Source organism: Chlamydomonas reinhardtii, chromosome 2, assembly GCF_000002595.2.
Source record: "Chlamydomonas reinhardtii strain CC-503 cw92 mt+ chromosome 2, whole genome shotgun sequence".
NCBI lineage: Eukaryota > Viridiplantae > Chlorophyta > Chlorophyceae > Chlamydomonadales > Chlamydomonadaceae > Chlamydomonas > Chlamydomonas reinhardtii.
Window position 1 is genome coordinate 4,614,502 of NC_057005.1, and position 10,133 is coordinate 4,624,634.

General features: G+C 66.2%; 2 protein-coding genes across 2 annotated transcripts in view; one reads left to right on the forward strand and one right to left on the reverse strand.

Annotated features, from left to right (window-relative positions):
* The first annotated feature begins 797 nt into the window (after positions 1–797).
* On the forward strand, positions 798–7,669 carry CHLRE_02g101050v5 (uncharacterized protein). Its single transcript, XM_043059721.1, has 11 exons — positions 798–1,058; positions 1,264–1,390; positions 1,653–1,744; positions 2,114–2,272; positions 2,636–2,863; positions 3,137–3,298; positions 3,686–3,752; positions 3,935–4,083; positions 4,775–4,876; positions 5,140–5,286; positions 5,778–7,669. Exons 1-11 carry the CDS (start codon positions 840–842, stop codon positions 6,642–6,644), a joined length of 2,319 nt encoding a protein of 772 aa, XP_042927355.1. The 5' UTR covers positions 798–839; the 3' UTR covers positions 6,645–7,669.
* A 1,430-nt stretch (positions 7,670–9,099) lies between these two features.
* The window catches only part of CHLRE_02g101100v5 (uncharacterized protein), a 3,328-nt gene continuing 2,294 nt past the window's right edge, over positions 9,100–10,133 (reverse strand). Inside the window, exon 6 of the mRNA XM_001699757.2 lies at positions 9,100–9,851. Coding sequence (XP_001699809.2) covers positions 9,639–9,851 — 213 coding nt within the window. The 3' untranslated portion in view covers positions 9,100–9,638. The remainder of the gene's footprint in view (positions 9,852–10,133) is intronic.

A 10,133-nucleotide genomic window follows, 5' to 3' on the forward strand; every position in this document is an offset into this window, starting at 1 on the left:
ACGGAGGCGGCTGTGTCGCTTAAGTCTGAAGACGACAGCGGCGGCAACGTCTGTGGCGGCGGCGGGGTCGGAGGGGGCTGCAGTGCTGCCGAAGTCGTGCTGCCGGGCTGGGCGCCAGGCGGCGGCCCGGACGGCTGGACGACGTGGCCGAGGCGGAGGCGCCGCGGAGCTGCCAGGAGCTGCTGGGGCGGGTGGCGGGTGCGCGGGGAGCAGGGGCTGCCCGCCCTCGAAGGCTAGGGGGGCGCTGTGGGTAAAGGTGTTTTGCTTTGGTGAGAGGTGGCTGGTGGGGATACGCTCTGATGACCCACACAGCCGTGGAGCGGGCTGCATATGATCGAGTACGTACCACTGTACAAAGAGTACTAGCTCGGAGCTAGTGCCAGGCGAGCAGCATAGGGAAGGCTCAGGGGGAGGTTCACTGGTTCAGGTTTTGCCGGTTAGCGCAACCTTGCGGCCGCATGGGCCTGGGGCAGGCGTATGTGCATTTGTCCGTGAGCGGCCAGAGCTCAGCCAAGGAGGTGCGGGGGTATACACGAGCAGAAGGGCCGCGAGGGGCCGTGAGCCTCCGTGAGCTGCCGTGAGTGCCCCTGCAGAGGCCGTGGATCAGGCCTGGAACTCTTATTGCTGTTAGCAGCTCATTAGTGGACTCGTACCGATTCCCCTTAAGCACGGTCTAATCTCGGGCGGGGCTTCAACCTGTCCTCCTAGACGTGTTACCACGCAACCCGCAGCATGCGGTGTGGAGAGCCCACTCTTATTGCACAAGACCTTCACCGTCCACTACAACAATGGCGATCAACCTACAGAACAAACGAAACTAAGAATATGTAGTTGGAAGCATGAAGCGCGAGCATTGTGCGCCATTTGCGCCAAAATGGCTGTGTTCTGTTATAGTCCCTCTCTTGCTAGCGGTTGTTTCTATTGTACCAGGGGTAGCAACGGAAACGCTGGAACCTCAATTCGATCGAGCGCTGACTGCGGTCAGCGGCGCTGACAGCGAACATGCTTACAGCCACTCCCTGCGCGAGCCTCTTGACCTAGGCGTTGTCTCCGTCCAGGTAGGTTTCCCAGCCGTTAAGGCCTGACCGAGCACGTTTCGCGCACGGCTGTAGCGAACTTCCTACCGCGCCCGGCCATACCCCCGCAACACCCAGCTGTACTTCGCTGTGCCTCCCTCACCTGCCACGCATCCATCTCAGCCCGCCATGCCCCCGTCACGCATTACACTCTTTAATCACATGCTATATGCCATGCGCCGCCCAGCTATGGGCCAAGATGCCTGTGATGACGGGCGGCGAGAAGCCGGTGCTGCTGACGCTGTGGCTCCGCCTCATCGGCCCGGTCTCCAACATCAGCTTCCTGCAGCCCCACCAGACGGAGCGCTACAGCAGTGAGTGACAGCGGCCACGAATGCATGCTTGGGGGCGGGGCTCGGGGTCAGGCAGGCGGGCACGCCAGGCGGGGTCTGGGGCAGGGAGGTTGCCCCGCGGACGCTGTGCACGCTGCACAGACGACTCCGGTACCTTCACGGGGGATGTCCATGTGGGTCAGGCTGCCCGTCCTCCTCCTCCTCCTCCTCCTCCTCCTCCTTCTCGGGCTGTGCCGTAGACTGAATAACCTGCTGCGGTCTCTCCTTGCGCCCCCTCCCGCAGTCCACGGCTTCGGCTGGGCTGAGGACCCCGGGGACCTTCACCGCGCCGACACCGGCCACACCATGCTGCCCTTCGAGCACAACATATGGCTGGTGGGTGGTGCCTGGGTGGCGGGGTGGTGGGGCGTGAGGCGGGGAGGCGGGGTGGTGGGGCGTGAGGTGGGGCAGGGACAGGAGGGGTGGGCGGTGGAGGGACAAGTGGGGTGGGTGGTGGAGGGGCAGGAGCGGGTGGGACAGGCTGGTTGTGTGGAAGCTCGCCGTGTGAAGCTTTCCTGCGTGTGCATGCGGCGCGGCTTCGGTCTCCACCAACCCCCAAGGCACCGCAAGGCACCTGAGAACCCTTGCGAACCCGCCCCCGCTCCCGCTCCTGCCACCTCCACCACCACCACCACCACCACCACCTCCTCCACCACCGCCCCCCCCCCTCACACACACACACCGCCTCGGCCCCCGCCCCCGCAGCCCAAGCTGGTGGTGGAGACGGCGGACGGGCGCGACGTGCCCGTGACGCACGAGCGCGACCGGCTGCAGAACCACCCCGCGGTGCGGCACGCGCTGAGGCCCTACCACTTCAGCGCGCCGCTGGGCGCCGCCGCGGAGCCGCCCAACCGCTGTTTCAAGGTGCGGCGGATATGTGTGTGTGTGGGGGGGGGGTTTGTAGATACCAGCCCAAACTAAACCTAACCCAATGCAAAGGAGCGAGGAGAAGAGCGTGGCCTATGCTTTGACAACGGAGTGGCACTCGACAGTAGTCGGGGGGGGGGAGGGGCCGGGGGAGCGCGGTTTGGGGGATGGGGCATCGGGGGTGGGGGCTGGGACGCGGGGATGCCATATTTGTGTTGTGTGAGGTGCAAGCTCTGGGAAGACCGTCCACAGCTCGTCGGTTCCTCCTAATCTTTCTGCCAGACCACCATCGCCATCGCCGGACAACCGCAATCCTGCCTAGAACCCTCCCCCTCCTCCACACACACCCCACACCGTCAGATCTACGAGCAGTCCTTCCCCGGGCACCGCACGCCCGTGTGCCTGCCGCCCAACCTGGGCCGCATGTGCCACAAGCTGGACGCGCGCAGCTCCGACCCGAAGCCACCCGCCGCGCCGGCGCTGTGGGCCGTGCTGGCGCCGCTGCGCAGCGTGGGCGTGCACGGCCCGCGCTGGGAGCAGCACATGCGCTTCCTGGGCAGCCGCATCCACAACTACATCACGCACATGGTGGGCGGCGGCGTGGGTGGCGTGGGTGGCGGGGGAGGGGGTAGCGGGGGAGGGGGTACCCAGTGGTGTAGGCAGGGGCGGGAAAATAGGAGGGCGGGGTGTGGCGAACACGTTGGGTTTGGGACTTTGGGTGACGGCGGGCGGGACTCCGCGGCGGAAGTATGTGGTGCATGCGCTAACGGCAGGGTCGTACGGCCGGTGCATTGGCGTGCGGTCGTGCCTTGCTCCCCACGCCTCCCCGTCACGCCGCGCCGCCTCCACGCCCCACCACAGAGCGCCGTGGGCGCCAGCGGTGTGCTGCTGTATGCGGACCGCATGACGCGCGCCGCTCTGGAGCGGCTGCCGCGCGTGGTGGCGCACGTGCGCGAGGGGCGGCTGCTGGTGGTGGGCTGGGAGGCGGGCGAGCGGCAGCCGCTGCTGTACAACTACGACCAGGTGGGGGTGCGGCGGGGCAGGGAGGGGTGGCTGTCATGAAAGACGGAATGATTGAACCACAAGTTTGAGGTGCCGACGGCAGCGGGGGAGGGGCACGCGGGGAGGGGCGTTGGGGCGTTAGAGAACGACGCGGTGATTAAGTCACTTAAGGGTGTGCGCGGGTGGCTGGGGACCGGAGGGGCGGTAATTGGTTTGGGCGGGGTCGCCACCTCGTGGAAGCAGGCTTGTGTGTTTGGCACGGCCTCGCCGGACGTCTGACACGTGCCCACTGCTGTTCCTGTGCCTGCTGCTCCCACTGCTCCCACTGCTGCCACTGCTGCCACTGCTGCCACTGCTCCCACTGCTGCTGCCACTGCTGCTGCTGTGCTTTTGCTGCTGCTGCGTCAGGCGCTGGTGGCCAGCCACGCCATCCTGGGCGTGTCCGGCTGCGGCGCCAACATCGCGCTCATGCTCGGTGGGTGCGTGCGCGCGCACGCACCCCCCACACGGCTGAGCCCCGCGCAGTCACTGCCTGTCACCGCACCTTTGGGGGGAAGAGGGGGCACGGAAATGGGCGCGTCCATACACACACACGCATTCACACACATTCTCCTTCTCCCCCATTCGCGTATCCACGCCGTCCCCCCTCACCCGCAGGTGACGTGGACGAGTACCTGTACAACGCCTTCGGCCAGCCCTGGCCAGCCGTGTGGGGCTGCATGCTGCGCTCCGCGCCCGACGCCTACCCCGGCCTGCTGCTGGTGCGGCGCGTGGATGTGACCAGCAGCAGGGTGCCGGCGGCCAAGGTGCGTGTGCGTGTGTGCGGAGGTGGCGGGGGCGGGGACCGGGGTGGCGGGGCGGGGGTGAGTGGTGGTGGTGGTGCCGCCCCACACAGAGATCTGGGGAGTAGCACGTGGGCGACAGTAGCACGGCTGGGCTGGGCCATGCGTAATGTGGTGGGACTAGGGAGTGTTGATCTGGTTGGTCCCATCCCCATACACCACCAGAGCAAATCAACTCATGCACCACCCATGCACATAGTTGGGCTGCGCCCGCGCCACATTGGTACATGTGTGGGATGAGCGGGACAGGTGCAACGCTTGCAAGAAGCGCTCAGCAACGCTCACCTGTGACGATTCTTAGCGGGCCGTCCACGCCTCTAGGGCAGCGAGTGGTGCGGATGCCGGCTCTATGGCAGCTGGTGGCGCAGGAAAGAGGGCGAACTGGGACGGGGCGGGGTCTGGTATGAGCCCGCGAATGTCAATCCTGACAATGGACCCACCCATGACTCAGCCCCGCCATCGCCGCCCGCCCGCCGCCTTCCTCCTCCGTACGCGCTCACGCCCCCACCCTCTCGGCCATGCCTTCGCCCCCTCCCATGAGTATTGAAGCTTGCAACTGTCACCTCTGCCTGGGCTCTGCTAGTTTGGCTTGGTTTGGTTTGCTTTGGGCTGGTGTTTGCTACCCCCTTGCCTCTTCGGTCTCTCGGCGCTGCAGGAGGCCGCCTGGTGGGCGCTGCCGGCTCGCTCGCTGGCGCGGCACCCGCTGCTGATCTACGACCGCATCGCGCGACACCCACACCGGCCCGAGCTCAGCAAGGTGAGCGGGGGGAGGGGGCGGGCGAGGGGAAGGACGAGGGCATGGGTGTTTGTGTGGGGTGGGTGGGTGTGAGCGAGGGTGCGTGGGGGCTCAAGCCAGGCTATAGGCTATGCCCACGGGTTTGAGTGGTTTGGCGTGCGCGCAAGCGTGCGGCTTTGCAAGCGCCCAGACCGCTCCGCAATCAACCAGTCCCCTGCCTGCCCATCCACCCACCCACCCACCCACGCCGCCAACCTGCTTCCCTCACCCATCCACCACTGCAGAGTGTGGTGGTGCCGGCGCGCCGCGTGATCAACTTCTACGTGCACGACGGCTTCCCGCTGGCCGGCAGCCGCGGCCTGGCCAACGCCAGCTGCGCCTTCCTGCTGCACATCAAAAACTACTTCGGGCCGCGGCTGGATCTGAACACGGTGAGTGGCGGCCGTGGCCGCAGCCGCGGAGGCGGAGGCGGCGCGGGCAGGTGCATTGGATGGCGTAGGTGTTGCACATGGCCAGGCGGCCAGGCGGAATGGTGAAGATGGTGAGCGGGGTAGCGCTACCGGGGGTATTGTCGCGGGCTGGAAGGGGCGCACGACACCAGGCGGCTCCGCGGTCCACGAGGTGTGTGTATGCGTGTGTGTGTATATATGTGTGTGTATGCGTGTGTGTATGTGTGTGTGCGTGTGTGTGTTATAAAAAAACGAAACGAAAGCCCGCCCAAGGTGTGTGTGTGTGTGTGTGTGTGTGTGTGTGTGTGTGTGTGTGTGTGTGCGTGCTCAAAGCCGGGGCCCGGGCCCGGGGCCGGGGACCTCCGGGGCCGGGCACATGTGTTTGCCGCCTCGCGCAGTGCCGGCTGCCGCTCCATTTCCCCTTGCCCCCGGCCCTGTCAACCGCCCTGTGCTGCCGCCACCCCCCCGGACAGTCGGCCGAGGCCTTCGCGCCCTTCAAGCTGGCGGCGCCCTGGGCCGCAGACACCGCGCTGCTGCCTGGCGGCGGTGGCGGTGGCGGTGGCGGTGGCGGCGGCGGTGGCGGTGGCGGTGGCGGCGGAGCCCGGGTCCGTGGTGGCGGCGGCGGCGGCGGCGGAGGGGTGATGCGGCGGCGCGAGGCGGTGCAGGGTGGCGGCGGCGGCGCTGACGCCGGCTTCCAGGCGGCCACGGCGGCGGCGGAGGCGGAGGACGCTGCGGAGGCCTTGGGCACCGCGGGCGCCGCCACCACCACCACCGCCGCGGCCGCCGCGGCCATCGCCGCCGCCGCCGACACCGCGGCGGCCGACATCGTTGTGCCGCTGCCTCGGGGCCAGGGCGGCGCCGCTGCCACCACTGCCACCACCGCCGCCTCTCTGGACGCGGACGCGGACGCGGCGGCGGACGCCGCCATCATTGCCGCGGAGCGGGAGGACCACGGCCTGGGCGATCAGGGGCCGCAGGGGCTGGATGCGGCGGCGGCGGGGCTGGACATGCCAGGGCTGGGCGCCGCCGGCGACGGGCGCCTGGACCACACTAGCGCCTCCGACCCAAGCATCGTTGTGATGGCGGGAGGCGGCGGCGGTGGCGACGGCGAGGCGGTGGACGTGTTGGACGGGCTGCAGGGCACGGAGGCGCTGACGGCGGAGGCGTTCGCAGAGGTGCAGAAGGCTGCTGGCGTGGCTGGCGCGGTGGGAGCAGGCGGCGGCGGCGGCGGCGGCGGCATGAGCCTGGAGAGCCAGGACGCGATGGCGACCGGGCATCTAGATTTTGGTCTGGAGTGGAGCGAGGAGGTGTGGAATGCAGCTGAGGCACACACCCAGTAGACGGGGGCTTGAGGCGCCGGCGCGGATGCAAAAAGGCGGGGCTGCGGCGGCGGTTGACAGGGCTCACGCCACACACAGGGTTGGGGTTGCTGGCGGCGGGCGCCGCTGTGAAGTGGCACCTGCCGCCGCCGGCCGCTGCGGGGTCGCTCGCAATCGGGTGAGGCAATGCGGCAGCCGGGGCCGCGGGACAGCAGGAGCAGCCACGGGCAGATGCAGTAGGCGGCGCCGGCAGCAATCAAGTCATGGGGCAGCGGCCATGCGCGGCGTGCTAGGCACAATATGAGGAGGCGTCATGGAGCTTCAAGGCCTGTGTCGCCGCGGACGGTGCGCCGTGCAGTCCCATGGCTGCCTCAGGCACCGCAGTCGCTGCCGCCGCCGCCGCCGCCTGCTGATGCGCCGGGGCTCTCAAACATACATACTTACATACTTACTTACATATAGACTCGCTGTTGTTGCAACCTTGCAAGGAGCAGCGTGCGCGCGCGTGTGTTTTGCATCGTTTGTACGCGCGGGTTGTGCCTGCGCAACGCGATCGGCACGTCCACAGGCAACGCTCCATCTTGTGATCAGGTTAGCGTGTTACGGTACTTCAAGCCTACGGCTCTTATGGGGATTGCGAGTGATAGTCCAAGTGCATAGGAGGCTGCGGATAGTTAGGCGTGTGCATGCGGTGGGCGTAATTTGCGTGCGAATGGTGGGCATGGGTGGGTGCGTGCGCGGGCGGGGCGGGTGGGGGCATGGGCGTGCGAGTGTGCGAGGTATTTATCCGGATCCCGTTGTGGAGTGAGCGCGATGGGACAGGGTAAGAGGCCGGTTGGCGTAGTCCCGCGTACCGTATTCTGAGACCCTAGCAGTCAATATCCAACTTGCGACGTCAAAGGCATGAGCGCGCAACTGTTACAACGCCGGAGTTATTCTACTTCTGTACCGAGACATCGCTGACTTGCTGGCATGGCTGGCTGGCAGGCTGGTACCGGCTTACTTGGGTACCGGTCGTTTGCTGACGCGCATTCCTCAATCCTCACGCTCTGGGCGCCCGGCCAGGAGAAAGGCGCGCACACACACACACACACACACACACACACACACACACACACACACACACACACACAGCAACGGCACACTCGTGAAGCAGAGTCGGCGAGTCGCGTCACCCCTGCAGGCAGGCGACCAGCGTCCACGGATGAGCGCCCATTGATAAACACCAGGAAGATGCAAACAGTGCTCGTATCTTCCATCTACACTGTAGAAATGTGCCCAAAATCCGCCGAAGGCGGAGAAATGTTTTGGGGCTGGGTGCCGCGCATCTACGCAGGTGTAGACGTTCTTGGCCGGTTTTGGCGCAAAAATGGGGGAAGCGTAGACGTTTTGGGGGGCTTGGGGGCTTAAGTGTAGATGCCGCGGTCAGGGTCATCTACGCATGTGTAGATGCCGGGTGCCTGAGGGCATCTACAAGATACGAGCACTGGATGCAAACAGGCTGCAGCACAGCAGTGGCCGGGCGACTGTGTGACGGGCAGGGGCAACAGCAGGGCGCGGCATGCTGACAAGGCAAAAGGCATAGCCTAGGCAGAGGCGATCCCGCGAACGGCGCGGCACACACACAGCCTGACGTAGGCCGGCTGCACGCAGGGGGATGCACGGGCGCCTGCTTAGACGCCTGCTAGGGTACTGTTTGGCGGATTTGGCTCCGTGGCTGTGGACGTGTGATGGGACAGTGGTAAGGCAAGTTGGCAAAGTCCCGTAGGGCGCAGCTGATTCCCATACCCAGCAAATGGCAAACAATGGGCAGCGGTAGGGCAAGAGTGCGCGGCTGGTCGAACGCCGGAGTTACTGTACCGACGAGTTGCTGGCTGGCTGGAAGTTTGCTGACGCGCATTCCTCACGCTCCGGGCGCCCGGCCAGGCGATAGCACCACACAGACACACCGCAACGCCACACTCGCGAGGTAGAGCCACATCGCACCTGCAGAAAGGTGACCAGCGTCCACGGATGAGCACGAGAGGCAGCCGCAGAGAAAATGCAAACGGAATGCAGCAAAGCAATGGCCGGGCGACAGTGTGGCAAGCAGGGGCACAAACAGGGCGAGGCAAGGCAGAAGAGGGCGCCCGAATGTACGGATGAGTGGCAAGCAGGGGCACAAACAGGGCGAGGCAAGGCAGAAGAGGGCGCCCGAATGTACGAATGAGTGGCGGGCGAGTCGAATGCAATTGCGAGACGAACACAACCGGAGTGTGAGGAAGCGCCGCGGGTTGGAATTGGGAATGCCGTGGCTGTGGACATATGGCGCAGCTGGCGCAGCGCTACGTTGTGCAGGGCCCAAACGAACAAGTGCTGGTGGTGGCGTGGCGCCCATGGGCTGGAGGAACACGGATTGGGAGCAGCTTGAGCGTCTGATGCATGGAGCACCTAGGCCAGGGGCAAGAGTGCTCAAGGGTGATAGGGAATACTCATGTCGCGATGTGTAACAGGGTCTGAAAGTGGCAGCATCCTGCAGCCTCGCATGCCGTTCCTTCCAGGCGTCTCTGCGGCGTTCACTTGCGCGCTCGTACAGACGCACACCCACCTACCCAACAGTAGCCACAACCGCCCAACTTGCTGCCCAACGCCGCATGGCCGGACCGCCTTGGCAGCTGCCAATGCAAGGGCGGGGCTTTCCAAAAGATGCAGTGTGCGTAGCTGCCACCCGGCGCGATGTACCCGTAAACCCGTAAAACCTGCATCACACTGCCAGCCGTCAGCCCGAAACGTTCACGCCACGCCCCGCCACGCCAATGCCCCGCTAGCCTTCCCACCCTTCCATTCCACCACGTCCTCCACCACTTCGCTCCGCAACCTCCTCCGTGCCACCACCACCTACCACCACCTACCACCCGCCATCCCCACGGCAGCTGCAACCGCGCCGTCGAGGTCATCCCCATCCCCCACCCCCCCAGACTGTCAACCGTCTACCACTTCCTTAACTAATTATGAATGCAATTCCCCGAACACCCGCTACGCCGCCGCCAGCAGCTGCTCAAAGTCCAGGCCGCCCCCCGCCGCGCCGCGCCCGCCAGCCGCCGCCGCCGCCGCGCCGCCGTCCTCGGGCCGCGGCTCCAGGTCTATGAGTGTGGCGGAGCGCGCCGCCAGCTCGCCAATGGCCACGCGGCCGCGCTGCCGGATGTAGTCGGCCACGGCGCCCATCTCCTCGCGACTGATGTAGATGTACTGCCAGGCGGGAGAGGAGAGGTATAAGTGGGAGGGGAGAGGTGCAGGGGAGGGGGTGGCAGGGCAGCCACGGGTTCCAGGCACGATCAGGACTGTGGCCGCCAGCACCGCAAAGACCAGCAGCGTCACCCGCACCACCTGTTACTCGGCAGCCAGTTACTCCCACACTTCCAACACCTGCTCCTGCCTCCAACATACCCCTCTTGCCCGTTGCCCCTGCAATCCAGTCAGGGCCACCCCACCGCATCCCATCCCATCCCGTACGCATCCCCCGCCCCGCCC

Bases quoted from the DNA above. Each gene is read 5' to 3' on its own strand.
- CHLRE_02g101050v5 (XM_043059721.1), top strand. From the start codon at position 840: ATGAAGCGCGAGCATTGTGCGCCATTTGCGCCAAAATGGCTGTGTTCT. The intron at 1,391-1,652 runs GTGAGTGACAGC...CCCCTCCCGCAG, and splicing joins CCAGACGGAGCGCTACAGCA to TCCACGGCTTCGGCTGGGCT. The intron at 2,273-2,635 runs GTGCGGCGGATA...CCACACCGTCAG, and splicing joins CGCCCAACCGCTGTTTCAAG to ATCTACGAGCAGTCCTTCCC.